Raw genomic sequence first — 25083 nt, 5'->3', positions numbered from 1 at the left:
ACATCTAATAAATGGAGGGATCAAAATAGGTATTAAACCTTATATACATTAAGGAACCAAACAAACCAGACATTTTATTTAAGGTTGCCTCCGATATTGACCTTTTCAAAGCCTATGAAAACAGACGCAAATAAGTCAAGAAAATATCACTATGAACTGAAAAGTTCATAAATATAAAATGAAGCTAGCAAATTGCAATCTCATCATGTCAAGAATGACAATGAACTGAGCAAGGTGAACTCACTGGTATCTTTCGGGAACATCTAAATTTATTCTGCAATAGGGAAAACAAATATAAAGTAAGAATATTTGTAAATTCAAGCTGAGGCAGTAACGTCAGAGATTACCTTCGTTGCATCTCTCTCCCTTAGAACGGATAATCGCGGCCTGTCGCTTCTGCTTGGCCTTAATCACAACGATCTTGGACCGCTCAACCTCCTGCTACGCCACCTGCTTCTACGCCACCGCTTGCGAGAACTCGCTGTTGTAGGAGAGGTGCGATTTTTCTACCACTACAACCTACAAAAAATCACAAGCTCCTCAAAATCGTCATTGGAGAGCTCCTAAAAAATGTCAAGGTCGGTAAGCTCTTGAAGCTTGGGTTTTCAAAATTATGGATTTGGAGGAGGAGAAGAAAAGGGAATTAGGGATCGGAAACGACCAGAACACCCGAAGTTCTGATGGAGGTATAAAACAAAGTACCCGAAGCACGGCTTTGGGTGCCAAATATTTTAGAAAGTACTGGAGGTGCGACTTAGAGCGTCAAATACTTTAGATATTTCACTTAATTGCGGCTTTGTATTGAAACCGCCGATAATTAGGAGAGATTTTCAAAATCTCGGGAAAGAAATCCCTAGAATACTGCTTTATTTTTACAGTGAAAGAGCATAAACCAACTCACTATTTTGCAGAAACTAATAAGATAAAGTTGAAGATCTTATCTCAAGAATTACTTTGATAGCTGCCTATATTTAAACAGATGAAAAAAAATAATAACTTTTATAGGAAAGTAAGAAAACTCTAAAAAAAAATTTATAAAAAAATAATGTGTTTTAAAATAATAAAATTTGTTAATTACAAAACTATTTATCGAGTTATTTTTAAATAAAATGTCATGTTTTTAATGTTTACACTAATTAAAAAAAAAGTTTACAATCTATTCACTAAAAACATATACAGTTGCCAACTAATAAAAGAACCATTGTATTAAGAAATCGTTTTAAAAGTCAACAAATTTATTTGATCTTTACGTTTATACCACTATTTTTGGTTTATTACTTATTTTTCAAAGTGTAATTTACAAGTGAGATTAAATACTTTTTCTATTTTATACCAACCTTTTTCCTGTATTAATTAATTTCTAAAGTGTTCAAATAAAACATAACTTAAAATGGATAATTATAAACTTATTCGCTTCCAATATTTACAATAAAAAAGATACTTGTTTACAATATATAGAATTGTATGTCACTTTTGTAGCATTGTAATCAATTCACAGCACGCAACAAAAGTATAATGCGAGGGTAAAACGGTAAATTACTCAGTTCTTTCCATGGCCTTTTCTAATTGCGCCTCAACAATTTAATCCTGCACCTTTAAATTTTCAAAATGATTATTTTACCTTTTGTAAAAGTCACTTCCACTTTCAAACTATTTAATTTGGAAATTTTGTAAAACAAGTTTTTTTTTTTAATTTCTGGAATATGAGTTTGAAAATGGTATTTTTTGAACAAACTTTTCGAAATAACATTTTTGGAACAGAGAATTATCAGAACACATGAAATGCGTTTTGGAACATGTTTTTAGAACATGTTTTCTGGAACAAGTTTTCCGGAACATGCCATTCATATATCTACTTATTAATCACTCAATATTAAGAAGAATTAAAAACAAGTGGTCCAAGATGCATATCAGAACCATAGATTCCTTATCAGCATCTTCTCAGATGAATTGTACATAGTAAATAAGTGGACTATCTTTTGTCAGAAAAAAAAACGGTGAGTTGAGTTTAGAAAATTTACCAACATTATTAAAATATGTTTCCGCGGTTCAAAAATATTTATATAAAGATTTAATTGTTGAATTGGTCTCCAAAATTAAATGGTTAGCGTCAACTTCCTCTCCCTCTTAAAAGAGATTTCAATTTCATCCCACTTTATATAATAGAATCAAATCGATTATATTAATTTATGTAATGATGTGACATAAAAATCTATACTTTTTTTTTCTCCTATACTCCTCTGTACTCATTTCTTTTTGTCTTTTCTCTGTTCTCATTTTCTTCACTCTACTCCTTTATTTATATGGATAAAAATCTATTGAGTGTTTCTCCTTACACCTTTATCTGGATAAAAATCTATTGAGTGTTTCTCCCTACACCTCACTAAGTTCATTCTGCACCTCCAAATTTCTTTTAGTTCCAAATGTGCCTCTGTCAGTAGCGTTAGTCAGTAGTTTTTGGTTTTATAAAAGGCTGACCCATTTTCAAACCTTCCTCTGCCGCATCTCACACTTCAAACTCTACACTCCCTTTCTAAAACACTTTTCTTTTGTCTCCGTCCTCCTGTGCCACATCTGAAAGCTTTCTCTACGCTCCTCCCGTGCTCCCCTCCTCCGTCTTTTTTGGTCTTCCTTCCGCCTCCTTCCTAGTGTTGGTGTCCTTGTGGGCTATTGTAGCAGGGTATCTTCTTCTCACAAATCTCACGTACATCAAGTTTTCTGGCGTTCAGGTTAGTAATTTAGATTTCGTTCGAGCTATAGTATACAATGCATGATGCGTGATGCTATGATAGAATATATGTATGTGCTTGTTTTCTTGTTGATCTGCTTGAGTTCAGGTTCATCTGTGTTGGGTTTTTTCCGCTTCGTCGTTGTTGGCCGGTGATGGGCGGAGTCGCAAGCTTAATCGTAGTTGGACTTGCGGTTAAAGCCTCCCGTAGTTGGAAGTGCGGATAAGTATACTCCTAGTTCGATTTGCAACCGCAGTTGGATCTGCGATTGGGTTTTTCAGCGAATGGCGGTGTTATCCGCAGTTGGAACCGTGGCTGAGACTAACCGCACTTGGATCTGCGATTAGTTGTCGTCGCAGATGGATTTGCGGTCTACGTTATCATTTCTGGTTTTTTGTTTTTTTTATTCTGTTAGTATATTTTATTTATTTTTAACATATTGTTTGTTTGTAAAATTTGATATTGATATATTCTTTAATTCCAATTTTTATGTTAGTTGTTAAATAAAATGTAATATATTTTTTAAGTTTATTTTAAATTATTTTATTTGTTTGTTAAAATTTGTTGAAATTGTTATTTTTTTTTTAAATTTTAAATATTTATATATTATTTATTATGTATATAATTTTATTTAATTTTTTAAAATTTTTTATGAAATTGCAATATTTATTAAATTGTTTATTTAATTAAATAATTATAATCATCAGTAAATTTTATTTTCTTACATATTATTTTTATTTATTTCTAATTATTTAAGTATTATATATGTAATTTTTTTGGAATTTTATATTTTTCGATTACATATTATTTGTTTGAATATTTTTTATTATATAATTATTAATTTTTTGTATATAATATGTTAATAATATAATTGGTTAATAGGAATGGTTAGAACTAGAGGTGCATCATCTTATCGTGGTGAGACTTCATCCTCTCGTGGTAAGCCATCATCTTCATCACATGATGAAAGGAGACGATCTACGACATTTGCTCGTAGAAGACGGGTAGAAGAATATCGCGTGAACATCATTGATGAGCATGATTATGAGGAGCAGGACGAGTTTATACAACATGGACATGGTGAGGATGATTATGTAGAGCAGAAGGATGTTCAGCAGCAGGATGACTCTAGTGAGGAAGAACATGAAGCTGAAGGTGAAGATGAAGATGAAGAGGGTGGATTCCCAAGAGGTCCACATGACACCTCCTTACTTACTCACTATACCCAACATGTTGCATTTGCCATATGGCAAGGCCGGGTTAGTGATCAACCTAAATGTTAATTGTTTAATAATTGTTAGATTATTTTTTTTATATAATTGTGTGTTTTTTTTAGGATCGAATGGGGATAAAGGTGGTCTCCCATGGCAAAAAATTGAAGCATTTTGGAATGTACCATGAGGCCATTGAGCCTTATATCTCCATGTCAAGGTTGGGTTCTTTAGTGAACCTCTCATACGAGTATGTCGATCATGGATTGATCGTTGTCCTTTCGGAGAGGTGGCACCTAGAGACTAATACTTTCCACCTACCGATAGGTGAGATGAGTGTCACATTAGATGACGTTCTGAATCTGCTCCACCTACCCATCATGGGTCAATTTTGTGAGGTTGAGGAGTTAGAGTATGATGAGGCTCAATCTCATATCATGGAGCTGCTTGGTGTGGACCGCGCCAAAGCTTCAGCTGAGATGAAACAATCACGCAGTCCAAAAATTAGGCTCAACTAGCTACACGAGGTCTAACAGAAGTGCATTGAGCAGGAGCGTTGGGAGTGTGCTGCTCGGGCATACTTGTTGCATCTACTTGGATGCACAATTTTTACGACTAAGAGTGCTACTCTAATTCGAGTCTCGTATCCCCTTCTCTTGCGAGACTTGAATGCTTGTTCGAGATATGCTTGGGGAGCAGTAGCACTTGCACATACATATGAGCAGGTAGGAGATGCTAGCTTCAATGAGGTTAGACAAATAAGTGGATATTCTACTCTTTTACAGGTACATTACCATCTCTTAAGTTTATTTTAATATATTTTAGCAATGAATAAAACAATTGAAGTAATGTTTTCTGTAGAGTTGGATATATAAGCACTTTCCTGCCATGGGAAGGAGGGAAGTGTTTGAGAGGTACACAAACCTTGATCCACGCGCTTCACGATACATACCTCCGAGGGTGGGTTGGAGTTTGATTGAGGGTCGGACATATCTGGATGCCCTCACTTATGATGCGGTTATCTGGCATCCATACGTTTCTCACACACGTACATGCCCATTCATGGCCATATCTATGTTTTCGAGATGGATCCGACTAAGCGACATGATTCATCGACATCTACCTGAACGCGTGTTGCGTTAGTTTGGTTTTAAGCAGACCATACCATGGTCGCCGTAGACTCTTTTGATGCCAGACATTCCTAAGATTGATCTACATTGGCTGCGGTATGTAGAGCATGCCATTACTAGTGTCGTTGAAGCTCATAAGCCATATGCATGTGTTGATGGATACATAGCGTGGTTTAGGCAGGTGTCGCACCCGTACAACACTCCAGGCGACGACGATGAATGACCCAGTCTTGCACCGCGCATGAGGCGAGACCTTCCAGATGACAGGCTGGTGCCTCCAGTTCGTCGTAGACGGTCAATTGAGCTAGGATTGTTGGTATGTATTGAAACTAAGTGATATGATTTTTTTTCATCAATTTTTGTTCTTGTTTACTTAATACATTTTTTTTTCTTATCTTAATTTCAAGGGGGTATGAGGCGTGTGATCAGGATGTTGTAGAGCATGTTAACCTATCGAGACATTATAGAGGACACTATAGCTTATCAACGTACTACTGAGACACTGGAGGTAGCTCTGTCAACACTCAATTTTGTCCGGGTTGTAAAAAATTCTATTTTTATTGGTTATTTATTATTTTCCTTTTTATTATTTTACCTTTTTGTTTTATTCTATTTTTATGTATTTAGATTTTTTGCTTTTAATTCAATTTCTATTTTTCTTATCTTCAATTTGTTTTAATAGAGTTAATTAATCAAAATAATTAAAAAATTGAAAAATAAAATTAAAACTGAAAACAATTAAAAAATAAAATAAAAATTAAAAAAAAGGGAAATAGAAAAAGAGAAAAAACGTGGGAAAGGGGTATGCGAGAGGCGTGTTGGAGGAGGGGGGACCAGGTGGTTAGAATAGGATAATTCCAAGATTTTGGGGGAGCAGAATTTGGTTCTGATCAGAGAGAGAAAAAAGGGAAAAGGGTGCACACGAGAAAACCATCATCTGGGATCATCATCCAGGGTCATCATTGGCACCAGCACCGGCAAGAGGAGGTCACCGAATACACAGCTAGCAGTAGCAGCAGCCCTAGCAGCAGGTAGGTCTTTTGTTCACCTGTACATTCAAATTCATCATGTATGCTTACTGCATAAACTCCATGCACCCCTGTCTCGCCAGCCCATGCACCATTATTAGAATGATCTATCCCACTCATGCTCATATGCACACTACACACTCATCGTTTCCAATACTGAATAGAGAGAAATCAATCAACATTAAACCAATCAGAAAACAATAAAAATTAAGGGAGGCAGAGAGGAAAAACGGTGTTGCGGGGGGCATTTGGCAGTTGAGAAAATACTCGAAAGGGGAAGAAGAAGAGTGGCGTTGGTGGCACCGGTGAGGTTAGTGGCGCGAGGGTGTTGAGTCCCGGCGGCCTGGAGCTGTTGAGAAGGAATCTGGTGGCCGTGGAGGTGACTGAGGAGGTAGACGAAGGTAGGCACGGGGAGCCTTATCGTGGCAGTGGTCGTGGAGATTTTAGTAATGGTGAAGTTGATGATGATGGGTGTTGATGACGCGAAGGGATCAGAGATGAACGTGGAAGAAGACCCTCCCTGAGAATCGCTGTTTTCGAAAAGAGAAAGGCGGAGACAGTGGCGTCATGACTGGTGGTGGTTCTGGTGGCGCGAAGTGTCGCCGGCGAGGCCAAGGCTTATTCTGGTTGAGGTGACGGTGGCCGGATATGGCAGAGGTGGTGGTGAGTTCGTGGTGCAGAGCTTGGGACCTTGGGTCAGAGAAGACGCGAGCTGGGGAATGGGGAATGAGGATGAACCTCCTGAACCCCTAGAAAATTCTAGGTTAGAAAGCATTGGACTGGGCCAAGCCCAGAAATGGGCGTACGTCTGGTGCATTGGGCCTCTTTTGGAGCGCTCGTTATTTGGCGTCCGTTCGCCATCTCCCCACAACGAACGCTTGTTATCCAAACAAACGAGCGCTCGTTAAAACTTAAGCCTTTTTGACCGTTCGCTCAACCTTCTCCCTAACGAGTGTTCGTTCTCCAAACGAATGAGTGTTCGTTAGCTAAACGAATGAGCGTTCGTTAGCCTTAAGCCTTTTTGACCGTTCGCTCAGCCTTCTATCTAACGAGCGTTCGTTCTCCAAACGAATGAGCGCTCGTTAGCTAAACAAATGAGTGTTCGTTAGCCTTAAGCCTTTACGTCCGTTCCCCATTTCAATAACGAACGTTCGTCTTTAAGCTCCCATTTTTTGAACGTTCGTTCGCCATTTCAATAACGAACGTTCGTCATTTAGCCCCAATTTTTGAACGTCCGTTCGTCACTTCAATAACGAACGTTCGTCCTTAGGCTCCCATTTTTTTTTTTTTGAACGTCCGTTCGTCTTCTCAAATAACGAGCGTTCGTCATTAAGCTTCATTTTTGAACGTCCGTTCGTTATTTCAATAACGAACGTTCGTCCTTAAGCTTCAATTTTTCAACGTCCGTTCGTCATCTCTTCAACGAGCGTTCGTCATTCAGCCTTCGCTCTCAACGTCCGTTCGTCATATCTCTTGACGAACGCTCGTCATTCAGCTCACATTTCTAAACGTCCGTCTGTTATATTCCACAACGGACGTTCGTCCTCTCCCCAACGAACGTTCGTTCTCTACCTAACGAACGCTCATTATTCTGAATCTCTTCCCAACGTCCGTTCGGCAGTTCCATTTCTTTTGTTTGTTCAATTTTATTTTGTTTTATCTATTTATTTTAGACATTTACTTATCCTAAAATATATATTTAATAATACAATATTGATAGTTTAAATAAAAAGAATTTACAAGAAAAGTTTTAAAGGTTTAAGCGCACGTGTGACCGCTCGCGTCGTCCTTGTGCTAAAAACCTTTTCTTCTTTTCTTAAATAAAATTTCAAAAATATGTTTGGAAGGTTTAAGCACACGTGTGACCGCTCGCGTCGTCCTTGTGCTAAAAACCTTTTCTTCTTCTTAAATAAAATTTCAAAAATATGTTTTGAAGGTTTAAGCACACGTGTGACCGCTCGCGTCGTCCTTGTGCTAAAAAACCTTTTCTTCTTCCTTAAATAAAATTTCAAAAATACGTTTTGAAGGTTAAGCACACGTGTGACCGCTCGCGTCGTCCTTGTGCTAAAAACCTTTTCTTCTTCTTAAATAAAATTTCAAAAATACGTTTAAAGGTTGAACACTCGTGTGATCGTTCACATCGTCCTAGTGTTCAATACTTTTCTCTCTTATTTACGTAATATTAAACGAGGGTATGAGTGCTCGTGCGATCGTCCGCATCAGCCTAGCACTCAATACTCTCAAGTCTTCCTAAATAAGCAGATAACGGTATGAGTGCTTGTGTGATCGTTCGCATCGTCCTAGTGCTTAATATCGTTATCTCTCTTTTCAAAAATAATTAAAAATATTTAAATATCATTTTAAAGGTATGAGTACTTGTGCGACCGTTCGCGTCGGCCTAGTACTCGTTACCTTCTTTTTCTCGAAAATATTAAAAATATAAAATCTCCAAAAATTAAAAACATCTGCTTTTCCAAACAACAAACAGTCTTTCAAACTAGAACTACGTAACCCTGATTTCTCATTTTGAATGAGAATACGTAGGAGCAAGGTCAATCCTTGTCGGGCCCAAAAAACTAAAAAAATATGTTTTGTTTATCTAGAATTTTATTTTAGGGGATAATTAAACATTTTGAAAGACCACATCATATTCGTGCATTTAGTTAAAGGTACTGCCTTAGGGCAGGCGTTGTGGGGTGCTAACACCTTCCCCACGCGTAACCGACTCCCGAACCCAATCTTTGGTTTTCGTGGACCGTGCTTTATCGTTTTGAGGTTTTTCCATAGTTTTCCATAATAAACTATGGTGGCGACTCCAAATCTCTTTTTAAAACCCGTTTCTTTTTGGATCGTCGTCCCGTCGCGATTCCGGTTGCGACAAGCTCGAAGGTATATTGAGGAGTATGAGTCTAGTACTAGAAGAGGTGGTGGTCATGTGCGTGGACGTGCATCATTTTCTTGAAAAGACATTGTTATATATGTTTACCTTTTTAATGGTAATTTATGAAACAATTATTTATACTTTAAGTATTTAAAATATTGCATGATTATGTATGATTTTAATACTTTGACTAATTATAATATATTTAACAAATTGTATGAATCGACTTTGTTGATTCAAATTATATAACGAAAAGTATTTACAATTGAAAAAAAAAAGTTACATAACAAACTTAGTTTCAATCTTCTCCAAGATCTATATAAGTCGAATTAACTCTCATTAACTCCATAAATGATTGCATCCTATGTGTATAAAATGAAGACCATGCTCGCGCCTATGGGTAACAATAGTTTGACGAAATTATGTCCACCATGGGTAAGGGACAACCCTGTTATAACTGAACCTGAAAAATTAATATTAGTAAGTGAATCATAATGGGTAATGGTTCACTTTTGATACGAAGGTTTACCTGATAAGTGTGAAAAACAGATGTTTTGACACTTATAAAGGATCTCAATTTTGTAATTATTCATGTTATTACTCAGTGAAAAGTCGTAATAGGAAGTAGATTTTGTTGTAAATTATTGTTCAGGAAAAGTTGTACAAAAGTGAAATTGTCAGCCAATTCTCGCATAGCATAAGTAAAATTCGCAGAGCCAGGAGAATACATTCGCACAGCGCACCACCATTGGTTCGCTGAGCGAATCATGCCAGTTTGGAGATTTCAAGTCTTGAATTCGCACAGCGCATCAGAGGCTGTGCGCTTAGCGAGTTGGTGTGCGAAATGACATCCATTAACAAATCTAATACATAGGATTCGATGTTGTGTGATATCTGTAGGTGGTGAAGTGCGTAATGGAAATATGGTAAAACTCTGAACATAGGACAAACATACTAAGATGAGATTGTATCGATTTGCAATTGGATAGCCAATGTCCGGTATGGTCATCCACTTCTTAGCATTAACCTGTAATGCATGTAGGTAAGTACTTATGAAAAGAAATACAAAATTAGAAATATGTTATGTTTATGAGGTAAATAAGAAATACCTATGATCGATCATGGACAATCAATGATTGTCGTAGTTCTTCCAATCGATTGTAGCTTCCTACTAGTTCTGCATATTCATCAAGCCACTCAGTTAATTCTTGGTAGAGGTCATGTCGGATAACGGGCCATGCCTCTTCACCTAGGCCCAACATAGCAGCAATACATCGATAACCGCAATGACCATCAGCAACAACATTAACAACATCTACAATGTATGGACGACAGATCGGATGAAATTGATTTAACATCGGTACTATCCTTCGTGTTTCTTCTTTGGCCTTCGATTTCACTTTTGACTTTTGTGCTGAAGACTCTATCATCGAATGTAAAGTGTCAACATGCTCAAAATATGATGGGTCACATTTTGTAGACCTCTCATGACGTGCAACTTTAGTCTTCTGTGCACCTTTTGTTTTCACTTTATGCGAAGGAGAAACCATAGATGTCATCTCTAGGCAAACAATTTCGACCATCTTCTGCTTTATGTTGACTTTTTCACTAATGTCAACCTTCTTGAATCTTTCTTGTACCAATTCAACTTCACGATCAATGCTAAACTCTGGAAGCGATTCATTAGAAACAATACTTGAAATGCTTAAACGGGTCCACATAACATGAATTTCACCAAGAGGAATTAATCCAAGTTGATATCGTGCTAATACACAAGCACATGGTAGGTTGTACGTTGAGCTCAAAATGCATCCACAACGAGCACTGTCCATACCTATTTGATTCACTCGCTCAATTTCATCAACAATAAGTCCTAGAGCGTATCGTGAAACACGTCCAACAAGTCTTCTATATATCAATCCTTTGTAAGCATCACTCATTATGTTAAGACTTTTTTCAAAGGACGCCTTGATCTTATTATGTTGTAGGATATTGATGTTATGCATAGCATCCCAACACGAGCATAGGTCTCCCATACTAGATCCCAATAATCTCTTCAGGTTCCAGTGCGCAGACTCAACCCTATCACATATCACATTAATACATTACACATAAATATGAAATACATAAGTACACAAGCCGATGAAAATAAAAATTACCTGTTTGTTGTAGTGTTGACTAGAGGCATAACTTTGTTCGTCCATGCTTTGACGAAGTATGTCTTGTACAGAATGATCCAAGTGTGGTTGACATAATAAAAAAATAAAGGCCATGCAAAAGAGGCATACTCAAGACGATGAACATAAGCACTAAACATCGACTAGTCGTCACAATCCATGACATTCTACTACATGTCCATCAACACATCCCATGCCTCAACCTTATCTACTAACATCTTGCATTTCGCTCTAACATTTTTCGTAATGTGGAATGTACATAGCATTTGATACGTCTCCGGAAAGACATTACTAATTGCATTTATCAAAGCAAGGTCTCTGTCAGTGACAATAACGCGTGGACCGCCCTCTGATGTCAATAATAATCCTTTGAACCTTTCTAATGCCCAACTGAAATTATTTTGGCGTTCACTTGAAAGCAATGAAAAGGCGGCTGTGAATGTCAAACTAGTTGATGTGACTCCCACAATCTCCAGCGATGGAAGTCGGTATTTGTTCGTCTTGTACGTCGTATCCATTAAGAAAACAATATTAAATGAATTGACTAAGTGCACTGAATCGGGATGTGTCCAAAACAGGTCACTTACCACGTCAAAATCGTCCAAACATCTACTTCTCTGGATGTATTTGTCTCTATCTAACAACATAATCAACTACTGCATTTCGGTTCTCGACCCTCTCAAAGATCGTTTGTACGTGTACCTCGCATTATATATTTGCTTTATCGTGGTCACGTTATCTTCATTATGTTCTTTCAGAGTCAAAAGAATATTTGATGGATTTACTTGACTATTAGTCATGTCCACAAGAATTGACTATTCAGCAGCATTTAACCTCCCCACGAAAGGATGGCCGACCAAAGTCTCTACTAATTCATGGTTGTGATAGCCGCACATAACCTTTAACACCGAACCCTCTCCTTTAGGTTGACCCCTCAACCTAAATGGACACTTACATTTTCTTGTGCCAGATACACTAGGTTGAACATCTGGCTTATACTTCCTATACTCCCCGCTTCTTTCAAAGCCTAACAAAATAAATGTATTTCTGTCAGCTTCACCAGTTGTTGTGTCAGATCTTATAATGACGACAACAAATCCAAGATCAAATGCAATCTTTCGAACCCATTCAATTAAATCAGCGTGTGATGGAAATATTTGATCAGTGGAAAACTGATCTGTGTAATCACCCTCACCCACTTCTTTTAGAAAAGAAGAAAACTCCGACATAAAATCAGAATTTATTTGAGAATCGAAAAATGGATAGTTATCCATCTTATATAATTAAATATGACCTACAATAAATATTACAATATTAAAATTTAATAAATAACAAATAAAAAATTAAGGAAAACTTTTAAAATTAAAATCAAGCTATAAAGAAGTTGTTTAAGCTAATCTTAGTCAAAACTTATATTTTTAGAACTAGAAATAATGATTATGCTCCCCAAACTAGATAAAGTATCTTTCTTTCCGAAGTGGACCTTAAGTTCAATTTCCAGAATCAAAATATACTACATTTCTCATCTTAAAGCCGCACTAATAATACATAAATCAAAATATATATTGTTAGCTTTTACTAAGGGCAAAAAAAAAAGATAATTAGAGAAGGACATTGGGTTGCTGGAGAAGGCAAAAGAATGGTAAGACATAATTGGAGAAGAATCGAGAGACCAATCTACGGCACAAGGTAAGAAGACTATAATGGACACTAATATTTTCACTATTAGAAACCTCATAAGTCATCCAACTTGATTTCATGTAGCTGACAAAAACCAACGACAGAAACTATATGTTGCTATGCACACTCATGCAGGTTGCTAGACAAGTGGCTTTGCAAGCACCATGGTTACAGGTTTCAATTCTCCCACTAAGCACAAAGATCTACCAAACGGAGGATATTCTAAAAAGACTAAGAACATGAAAATACTAATAAAGAAATCCACCGTATTATAACAATACTAACAACATGAAAGTAGTCACAAAATTTATCTCAATGGCTGAGTCTGGGAAAAGAAGCTTGATCTCTACTTCCATATTCACCTTTTCAACATGAAAATCAACTAAGCTAAAAATTACCTAGGAGGTTTTTCCCAACTTCGTGAAATGGAGGTCATTCATGACTAAATCTATGACTAATAACTAACACATCTAGCATAATCCATAAATAACAAATATTAAATCAAAAATCATATACCATAATAAAGAAAAACAAAGGAAATTAGGTTGCACAGTGGAAACGCACTTGAAAGTGCGACCCTTAAAAACTGCATATCGAAGTGCGGTTACGAGCAGCCAAAAATCAAAGTGCGGTTGTCTATAACCGACGTTCGAATGGCTTCAATCTAAAATCGCAGGTCCAACTACGGTTAAGTGTGTTTAAATGAAATGCTAACCTGTGATATCTTCTTCCTCTCGTCCAATGCCACAACACCACCACCAAGGATAACCTCGCACAGATCACCGCCACCACAAATCACAACCACCAACTCAAAACACTCACCCAGTGAACAAAATGCCAACAATAGTGAAAAAAATGCTATGCTACAGTGAGTGAAACAATGGGAACGAAGAAGAGGGGTGCATGTTAGGGTTTATACAATCAGAAAAATATTTGGGTTGGTAGTTAGAAAAAGTGTTGGTGGTTAGGAATCGTTAAGTAATCATTAATTATGTTTTGACTTTATTAAATGAAGGACAAAGATGTAAAATTGGGGGTGCAAGATGAAAGAGATGGGGTGCAGGAAGAATCACTCAAACCTATTCGGTTAATTAGGAACCAACTTCCTTTAACTATAAACCCAAAATTCTAACCCTAATTTTTGAAATAAAAATATAAATAAAACCCCACTTCAAAACGCTTACTCAGTCAAATAATTATAATAATAATTATTATTATTATTATTATTATTTTATTACTATTATTATTATCATTATTATTATTATTATTTATTATTATTATTAGTTATTATTATTATATTATTATTATCATTATATTATCATTATTATTATTATATTATTATTATTAATATATTATTATTATTATTATTAAAATTATTATTATTATAATGATTATTATTATTAATACATTATTATTATTAGGTTTAATCATTCAGGAGGTCCCTATTTTGGAGGAGAATCTCAATTTCGTCCTGTTCTTTTCGGTTTCTCAATTGGGTCCTAATTTTGTGAAAATTGTAACAATTGGGTTCCTACCGTTAAATTGGGCCCAACAACATTAGTGTGTGGTTGACGTGGCCTGGAGTCCTTTCTTAATTGATGTGGCACACTAGAGTAGAGGCACCTCAATTCTCTACTATTTTTTATTTTTTCGGATTTGAAAAGGAGCCTAAGCCCATGCCATTTCAAGGTATTCCTCTCTCGCAGAGGGAAAAGAAAGCTTTCCCATCGCTTCTTTTCTTGGCTAGCCGCGCAGGGAAAGGATCCTCTCTTTAGCAACAAGATTCACGCCGAGAGAAAGGTTCATCCGAAGCAACCCTACCATTAGCGCGTCGATGGTCGTCCTTCCTATCCCGGTGACCGTGTTCACGAGGAAGAGTTCGCAGTTGTGAAGCCAATGGGGACCTTCCAACAGCGAGGGTGGCAAGAGCGACGATGATTAAACCCGATTGGACGAGATTTGGAGGGAAGGTCAAGATAATGGAGACTGGCTCTTAGCGGCGGTAAGGGAGATTCAAGGTGGTGTAGATGGTGGAGTTGAACGGAGGTGGGTTAGAGATTCATGATGCGACTCTGATGAAGGAGAAGACGATGACGCAATGGAGGTAGTGAGGCGCGCTACGGTGGCTGACGATGGCTTGGAGAAGGGGCGGAGGCGAAGGGGAAGCGCGATGGTTCAGGGTAGATGAAAATGGTGATGCTGAGGCGCAATTCACGGTAGCTGCTTAAATGTGGTGGAAGTTGCGGTGGAGATGAGTGGAGGTTCACGGCACTACCGTGATGAAGGAGAAGACGGTGCCACGATGATGGAGGAATGAACCTAGGTTGAGGTCCGAATGGGACTCCAGCTTTTCTTTTCTTTGTATTTTAAAAAAATACAATTATCCACGTCAATTAAGGTGTCTCTACTCCAGCGTGTCACGTCAATTAAGAAAGAGACTCCAGCGCGCCACTTCAACCACACACTAATGCCGCTGGGCCAATTTACGGTAGGAACCCAATTGTTACAATTTTCACAAAATTAGGACGAAATTGAGATTCTTCTCCAAAATAGGGATATCCTGAATGCTTAAACCTTATTATTATCCTTATATTATTTATTATTATTAATACATTATTATTATTATTATTATTATTATTATTATTATTATTATTATTATTATTATTATTATTATTTAGGATTTGAATTAATTCTTACGTAAAGAGAGAAATAGAAGGGAGAAAATGAGAACATTAAAAGAAGTATAAATATATATTTATAATGTTGCGACACCAATAATTGTATTTTTCATATTGTTACGTTTTTTCTTCAAAAAAAATTAAGTGCATCTCGTATAAAAGCAGAGGAGAGAAAAAAATATAAATTTTTTTGCCATGTCACATAAATTAACAGGCTTGATTGGGGTATCGTGAGAACGAATTTGAGACCTTTTCAAAAGGGAGACGAAATTGACACTAACAACTGAATTTGGGACCAATCAAACTTTATATAAAAGTGTCAAAACATATTTATAGTTTATGGGTCAACCAAATTCATTTTTAAAAAAATCTTTTTTAGAAAACTTATTTTTTGGAAGCCAAAGAAAAACTTTAGTATCTAAAGTCCTTTCTTAAGTGGGATACACTCAGAGTAAAGTGAGTTTAGCTCTACTACAAGGTTTTAGTTAATTCTTAAAAACAGTATCATTTATGTATACATATAAAATTATATATTTTATTAGACAATCTAATAAGTTAATATTTTATTATATATTAAATCAATATTTTTATATCATACTTATTATTATGTTATTAAATAAAATATATAATATATAAATTTATATCGTTATTAACTATAATCTCTTTATTAATTTTATCAATTTCTTAAAGGAAAAAACTTATAGTATTTAATACAGTGGTGCATAGTACAAAGTCTCAATCACGTAAGAAACATGGAGTCTAACTAAAATGTGAGAATATTGGGTTAATTTTAATAAAATTCACACTATTTTCTTTATAATTACTAAATATTATATATATATATAATATTTATATATTAATAAAGATAAATAAATAATTAGTAGAAGTTAAGTATAAATTTAAGTCATACACTAAAAATAGAAAAAAAAAACAACATATAATAAAAAATCCATAAACTTATTACTCATAAATACATTATTTTAAACTTTCAAATTGAAATGTCGTATTTAGTTTTGATTCATATATAGATGAATTTTTCGCACAACAAAATTAAATGACTATCTTATATACTTTAGAAATATGTTTAGTCACTCAAGAAAAATTAAATATGTTTAATAAGTTAAGGATTTCAACATCCTACTCTTGCATAATTTTCATATATAAACAAGCAATCAAGTTTATTGAAACTTCTTATAAAGTCTATGTTAATTAGTTTGATTAAAATGTTTCTATAGAGTTCTTTGTCAAATTAAAAATACTTATATTCATGACAAATTAGGAGGTAATTACATTTTTATTATATTCAAAATGATTTTTTTTTTCTAAAAAGAAGACCCATGGATTGATCTAACCTACATGGCTTTTGTGAATATTTTAGTTCGTTGACTTTTGTAATGGAGAGACTTTTTAGTCCTAAATTCTTCACTATATCTATCTTACATATGTGTAAACAAACCAATGTAAAATATATTATATTGGACTAAAATCATGCTAATTAACAATTATGCTCACAAACTATAAGAGATTTATTGTACACAATCTTAAATTTGAATACAACATAAATAAATTGATTCTAAATTCCAAGGCACTAGAAGAGTAGTATAAAATATGTTCATTCAAAAGCAGCAGATGCGGGAGGCAAAGGATGAACAAGAAAAATATCAAGAAGTTGATCAATGGAGGTATAGTTGTAATCAGGATATAACTCTGAAGCTTCGAGATCATCTTTCCCTAACTCAAAGTTCATGAGGTCTCCTTTAACAAACACACTATGGAGAATAGAAACTGGAATATTATGTGGAGAAGGTAATGCTGCATCAACATTCAACAAGTTTAATTTTAACATAACAAAGCATGAAGAAAAACATATATAATTAAAATGAAAATGTAATCTAATTATAGTGAAAAAAAATCAAATTATAATGAAACTTTAAATTTCAACATTAAAGACTGAATATATAGAACTTTGAAAATAGGAGATAATCTAAGTGAAACAATAAACCTAATTGTTCTTATTCAATCCAATAAACCTAATTGTTCTTATTCAATTCAATAAACATATTAAAGAGCATCATTCAATAAGGGTTTTTAAGTCTCTTCATCATGGAATAACCCAATTTTCATCTATTTGGATCATATTTATATATTATAACTAAATCTTGATACATAATTACTATTTATTATGTTGTTATTATACTCTCCATGTAAATATTATTCTAAAATGTACATAGATCCATGGTTTATGTTGATCCTATAAATACTAGCACTAGCAATCAAATCACAATTAGAATTTTGTCAGTTGTCCATAAGTCTATGCTCAAGATGCAAATAAAAACATTAATAAATTTGATTATTGTACCGACCGTCCCATCAACCTTGAACATAACTGTCCAAACGGTTAGTCTTACTACAAACACAACTACGCATTGCTTCTTAGACCAAACAGTTGTCACCAACATACCGAACGATCAACTTATAGAACAGTTACCTCTAATACTAACCAATTTAAGAAAAAATATGATTATTACCAATTAGGTCATAATTAGGTCGTTCCTAATGCAAAAGTCATTTTAAAATCTTTAAATATAGGTTTGAGGTAAAGATGTAGGTGATGATATTTAATATACATTAATAGCTTGAGTTGTTGAATCTTTATTGATTTTGATATCAGAATGCCTTGGATAAGTAACCTCAAATATAAATGATCAAAAATAACATCAGACACCTTGTACATCATTAAGTCATTAACCTCGACTCCCACACCAGAAATAATTTTGATAGGTACTAAATGACTCTAATATCAATTTTAAAAAAATATAATTCAAGTTTATATATCAAGAAAAAGAAGTTAAAAAGAAAATGTCTTACTCCGTGATAGATTGATAATCTCTTCCTCAGATACAAAATCTTTGATAAAATTCTTTCCAGTTTTCTGTTCCCACAATGATATCAAATCATTTTGTGATACAATGTTCTTAGAGGGTCGATAAATAACAACACGATTGCATGTTCTTGGATCATCTGCTACTTTAATGGAGTACATGGCAATATCTTCTTCATAGTTTAGCACAGCTGAAATTTACATTAGATTTTCTTCATCATCAAGGCAATGTGTAGAGAAAATAAATGAAAAATGTCAAATAAAATAAAATAAAATAAGTAAATAAATAAAATGTGTACCTTTGGCATGACCATTGCCATAAACAATAGTATGATTGTTTTCTTCGTGAGGACGAATCAAATAATTAACAAAGTATGCACCAAAGCAATTTGCAGAGATATAGGTAAAAGGGATCTTAGATGCTTCAATTTCCCTTCTAATTTTTCTTTTCTTATCAAGGAAAGCTTGAAATGGAGGAAGAGGGTTTACTCTATCTTCTTCCACCCCAAAATCCGATGGAAGAAATCTCTGCAACACCAATTAATATAAAAAAAATTCATCAATCATCAGCTATTAAAAATTATTTTATCTTATATTTTTTATACAAAGATGTGATAATGTTAACTTAATTGACAATCTAATAAATTACAAAATGTTGTCAGTACCTTAATATTACCAGCAACTTTGATAGCTTCTATGATTTTGAGTTGCTCCATCACTTGAGGGTATGGAAGTGCACATATCACAATGTCTACCTTTTCAATCACTTTCAAAATCTGCTCATGCTCAAGTTCTCCCTGCTCATAGCAACCATACTCATCAGGAAGAAAAAATTGTATAACTAAAAGTAACTTAATTTTCTAAAATTAAACTTTCACCTAAAAGTTTAATACATAATTATATTTTCAAGGATAACCAAGTATGATAAGAAATTAAATGTATTTATCAAACTAAAATTATATCCCCTGTATATTCACAATTTTGGGAAAGAAAAACAGAACAAAAATTAGACAAATTAACTTATATAATTAGTTTCACAAAGTCAACTCTAAACATAATTTAACTTTATAGAGATTTGCATTTAAAGATAATATTTTTTAAATAATGTTAATATCATATTAAAAATAGATTTTAAACCTAACTCAACACTCATAAAAATAAAATTTATACGTTAGAAAAAATTTATCTTATTTTTAATCGATACAAAATCTTTAACTATTTTAATTTTGTAAAAAAACTCGTTAAATAACTCGTATTAATTGGAATGAAATTAAAATAAGTAAGACGTAAATTTGAAGTTATAAATTATGTTTATGAGATTGAATCAAACATAGATCTACATAATGAGAAATATTTCATCTTAATTTTTTATTCAAAATTCCATGTAAAGGGGAAGAAAGAAGAGAATAGACTAACTTGGATAAGGGTAACTCCCATGTGGCTGAACTCCTTGCAAAGTTGTATCTTTGAAGAAGAAGTTTGTGAATTAAGAGAACGAGTATACACAAAAGTTGGATGTCCTAAAGAAACACTTGCCTTCACCAAGTACTTCCCAATATAACCAGTTCCTCCAAATACAACTATCTTACTCTTCATTCCCTCCATTCTTAACAAATGCTGCATATGCTTACAATGTGACCACACCCTCTTTTATAACTTCTTTCCAACTTCAAAACCTGCCAAAATACATGCATTTTTTCTGCTGTAAAGCTTCCAACTTTCAAAAATATCTTTGGACAAATTTGAATTTCAATTCATTTCTAAAATGTTATCAAAATTTTAATATAAACACAACAAAACAAGGGGACTTAAATTAAAACTTTGAATTTGTATCTTCTGGACTTTGTGGGCAGCCACTGGATTTGGAAGGATCCACAAGTGGTGAATAAATTGTGTTTTGTTTTTTTTTAAGTATATGATTCGAATTTAACTTTTTATTATTTTGGATAAATGAAAATATTTATTGACTAGTTAATATTTTTTTTTAAATAAATCTTGATTCTTTTTGTGAGATTAATTGTTGTTTTTTTGTAAAAGATTCTCCTTTAAAAGAAAGTTGCTGTGGCTTGAAATTTGATAGGATGGTTGAAAAAGTTTTGGTGGCGACCAAACTTGTTGGTAAAAAGGTTACTTTAGACGGCCGTCTTAGCTGGATTGGGCTTTATTTGAACTAAAGAGGAAATAGGAAGAAAACAAAATGGATGATGCTCCCTCCATCACCACTGGATACTTCTTCCACTCTCCACATTATTTTAAATATAATTATATTCTTAAGTTAAAAAGATTTTTACTAAAGAGGAAATAGGAAAAAAACAAAATAGTAAGTGGATGTTGTTTAATTTGGAAAAAAGAAAGCGTAAAATAGGTTTTCTTTGAATAGAAAAGGAAATAAAAATAGAAAAATAGTACGTGATATTGTTTAATTTGAAGAAAAAAAAAGTGTAAAATGATTGAAAAATTTACAATAGGTGTAACTTATGTAATAAAATAAATTTTTAATACATATTTAGAAAAAATGGAAATCGTTTTTAAAATATAAATTTAAAATTAAAATTAAAATATATTATCAAATCTTAATAAATAAAACTTTTACATTTTAAAATATAAATATATTGAAATGAATTATTTATAAATATAAAATATAAATTTTACATTAATTAATTTTATTATTTTATCAATTTAATATTTTATTTATGCTAAATAATATATTCTAATGAAATATTAGGTTTTTTTAATTGTTTTTTCATTATAATATAAAACACATAGATACACATAAATAATAATAATAACAGTAGGTTTGAAACATGATTAATTATGTAAAAATATCATAATTATACATATTTTTCTTTCTAAACCCCTTGTTTTATTAAGGTTTAATTAGTGGGATCGTTTCTATTTTGAAGGCTATGTATTAAACGGGTTCACTTTTAAAAAATTTCAATTTTGTTCTCAAATTCGTTAATGTAAATTAATCAAGTCTTTTCTTTTACCTAGTTTAAAACGTTATGTTTTTATGATAGTTTATGCAGTTGGCACATAAGGATTTTTTGATATAAAATTTTGGACTGATAAGAAAAATCAAAAGATGAAAATCTTGACGACTTTAACAAAATCAACAAAATAGCTGGAGAGCTCAACTAAGCGTATTAAAAACTCAAACAACTCATCAAGACATCTAGAGAGTTTGATAAAGTGTATGGAGAAGTAAAATAGCTCGACAAGACATTAAGAGAACTCAGTAAAGTGTATTGAGAAGTCACATTGCTTAGCAAAACATTAAGAAAGCTTGGTAAAATGCATGGAGAAGCAACATTTTGACAAGACATCAGGAGAGTTCGATAAAGTGCATGGGGAAGTAAAATAACTCAGCAAGACATCGGGAGAGCTCGGTAAAGTGCATAGAGAAGTAACATAGCTCGGCAAGACATCAAAGAGCTTAACTAAGTGTATAGAGAACTAAAATAGCTCGGATAAACATACAAAGAGCTCGATAAAGTGCATGGAGACGTCAAATAGCTCGATGGGAAGTCTAAATAGCTTGATCTGACTTGCCGAGATCTTTAGATTTTTGTCGAGCTATATTACTTCTCCATGCACTTGACCAAACACTCTTGATGTCTTGTTGGGCTATGTTACTTCTCCATGCACTTTACCAAACTCTCTCGCTGTCTTGTCGATATATATTACTTTTTCATGCATTTTACTGAGCTCTCTTGATGTCTTGTTGAGGTATGTTACTTCTTCATGCACCTTACCATGCTCTCATGATGTCTTATTGAGCTATGTGACTTCTCTGAATGTCCTCTCGAAGTGTTTGAGTTTTTCATGCTTTTAGTCGAACTTTTCTAATGTATTGTGGACCTTTCCACCTCTCCAATGTACAATTACAAATTTTGACATTATACACTGTCCTTTGCCACGTCACCACACTCTTAATGTCGTTTTTAGAAAACTAATGATAAAGACTTAATTGATGCACATTAACGAATTTGAAAATAAAATTAATTTTTTTTAGAAATAAGGACCCAATTAACACATTATCCTCAAAATGATATCTAAATAATTAAGACTTTTATTAAATTAGAAAAATTATATATTTTCTTTGTGTTTTGTTTTTTTGTGCTTTACTTTATAATATCTATCAATTAAATGTAAACAGTGGATTAATGATTCAAACAGAGAGTAAAAGGTAAAATTATATTTTTATTTTTATTCTTTTCAATAATTATAGATAATCTTCATTGAAGATGTTTACGATCACATATTAGTAGAAATATAAAAACAGGCCGGTTTATAGGCGTATAATAGGTGAAATAGTAAACTTTAATGATTTAATTTCATTTATATTGTTAAAAAATGATTTATTAATGTTAAAATAATTAAAATTCGAAAATAAAATACTCTGTACCTATTTTGTTTTGTATTTTTTTATGCATGGAAAACTATGAAACGTCATTTTCAGATTTCTAACTTAATCATATCTCACACGAAAGAAGAAAAGTGCATTCACATGGCATGTAGGACCTTGGCGTATTGGGTTGGATAACAAAATAGACATGTTTATGTTATGTATTTATATAATTTTCAAAGAAAAAATTTAAATGACAAATAATAATTTTATTTATAGTTTTTGAACTATAATTATGTTGATTTGTCTCATTTGTTCGTCCTGTTAATTTTTGTTTGGATTCCCTTGAAAATAAATATAATAGAAGTTTTTCTAATCTATTAGAATTAGAAAAATGATCTTTCATATTTACACAATTATTTGTTATGGTAATTAAAAAAATAATCTTTTGTAATTATAGAAAGTAAGAAAAGATGAAATATTGATTTTTTTAGAGCTAAGTGTTTATGTTTTATTTTTTTTTTCAAAGTAACAAGATTCTCAATCAAAATTTTTCTACATATATTATTCGTAATATTTACTTAAATATCATTTTATAATTTATGTTAAAAAATTTGTTGAAAATGAAGACTAAACTTTATTTTGACACATTATTAAAAAAAAGTTAGAATTAGGTTACATGTAACGTCCCAATAATATAGTATAAATATTATATAAAGAATTATCACATATATATTATGATAAGACAACACAATTATCCAACTAAAATATAAAGTATAAATATTACAGTCATCCAAAATAACTATAAAATTTAAACTTTAGTTATAATCTGACTAATACAAAACTATATACAATACAAGTCTACCAAACCTAAGCTGTCGCATCACCACCATCCAAAGCCTTCTCCAGGGAAACCTCATCTCCCTCTCTCACACCCAAAGGATGATCATTGCAAAGGAAAGAACACCAACACATACAAAACACAAAAACAAACTGATAGGCTGTCGTTGAAGCTATCAAATTAATACTACTTTTCAAGGCAACTTCAGTATTGCCAAGTAGTATTCAAGAAGGTAGATAGGGCTAAAGTAACCCTGAGTCGTCTCTCAACGAACACGGAATTGCTTTTGAATATCTGACTCTTACGAATTCTATGCAATGCTTATGGATAAAAGTAATGTTTGGAGAATGTTTAAAGAACAAATAAGAAACTTAAAAATAGTTACGATGAAATAGGCTAATTCCACTGCTTTTCCAAGATAGATTCATCATCGGTTATTCACGGATAATTGTTCAATTGATTATTATTTAAGTTTCAAATTAATTAAAGTACATTCTTAATTAATTCGAGGGCGATCATGCATTTAACCAAAGTAAATTCTCAATCAAATGCAAAACCTTTCTAGATTATTCACAATAAATTCAACCAAAGTACATTCTCAATCAAATTCTATTGTGTTTAATCATGTCTATTCTTAAATCTCCTAACCAAATTAAAAGCTAATCAATCAAAGTAAATTCTCAATTGATTATAATTGAAATTATTACTAATCAATCAAAGTACATTCTCAATTGATAGTAAAAACCATTTAATCATATGAAAGTTCCTAAATTAAATCAAAGTAGATTATCAATTTAAACCTAAAAACCCTAAAACTCATATAATCAATATGCATGTAGATTCAAACATATTATGATGCAAAAATCTTTGCTTTTAACAAGATAAAGAGATGAAAGACATAGAGAGAACAACTTAAATCAATAATCAAAGTAAACAATTGCATTAACTGAACGTAACCTCAGAATCTGTCATGGAATTACAGCAGAATAGCCCTAGATGCTTAGCTCTCCATGAATGGAGTTGAATACAAGATGAAAGAAAAGTGAGAGAAGTATGAGAGAATGAATTAAGTGAAGTCCCTTTTTCTGCCTCCCTTGGGTCTCTTTATATAGGCTTGATTGGGCTTGGACTCTAAATAGTTTGTTGATAAGATATTTTCTGTTGATATATTATATCTTTCAAATATTCATTAGATTAAATCAATTTTAAAGAATATTTGATAGATATTAACTCAATTATCTTATATCTTATATCTTCCAAATAACTAAAAGATTTAGATAATGATAAAATTATTTGGAAGATATTTTCTGTTGATATTCCCAAATTAAATTCAACAACTGAATTTTATCTTTTAGATTTTCTGACTTTCCAAAATTGCACAAATACCTTGAAATTTCCTCCATCTGCACTTTAACCCCTTCTGAATTTTCCAAATAAAATCTGATTTTGGGCCTTGAATTGCCATTTGGACCAATAAAACTTATATTCTGAGCTGCACA

General features: G+C 33.1%; 3 protein-coding genes across 3 annotated transcripts; all 3 read right to left on the bottom strand.

The window, feature by feature from the left end:
* Positions 1-10088: 10088 nt before the first annotated feature.
* LOC148201570 (uncharacterized) lies at positions 10089-11674 on the bottom strand. Its single transcript, XM_088109437.1, has 2 exons — positions 11331-11674; positions 10089-11061 (listed from the first exon to the last, which is right to left on the bottom strand). The coding sequence occupies exons 1-2, from the start codon at positions 11672-11674 to the stop codon at positions 10089-10091; spliced, it is 1317 nt and encodes a 438-aa protein (XP_087965563.1).
* A 297-nt stretch (positions 11675-11971) lies between these two features.
* Positions 11972-12430, bottom strand: LOC148201569 (uncharacterized). The gene has a single exon (XM_088109436.1). It carries the CDS (start codon positions 12428-12430, stop codon positions 11972-11974), a length of 459 nt encoding a protein of 152 aa, XP_087965562.1.
* Positions 12431-16961: 4531 nt separating this feature from the next.
* On the bottom strand, positions 16962-20032 carry LOC124838308 (eugenol synthase 1-like). The gene is made up of 5 exons (XM_047313876.2): positions 19812-20032; positions 19061-19192; positions 18695-18923; positions 18383-18586; positions 16962-17326 (listed from the first exon to the last, which is right to left on the bottom strand). The coding sequence occupies exons 1-5, from the start codon at positions 20016-20018 to the stop codon at positions 17127-17129; spliced, it is 972 nt and encodes a 323-aa protein (XP_047169832.1). The 5' UTR covers positions 20019-20032; the 3' UTR covers positions 16962-17126.
* Positions 20033-25083: the final 5051 nt, after the last annotated feature.

This window comes from Vigna umbellata, chromosome 3 (assembly GCF_029865625.1).
Source record: "Vigna umbellata cultivar VRB3 chromosome 3, Vumbellata_1.0, whole genome shotgun sequence".
In the NCBI taxonomy this organism is placed as follows: domain Eukaryota; kingdom Viridiplantae; phylum Streptophyta; class Magnoliopsida; order Fabales; family Fabaceae; genus Vigna; species Vigna umbellata.
This window is presented reverse-complemented; position numbering and strand designations above follow the sequence as displayed.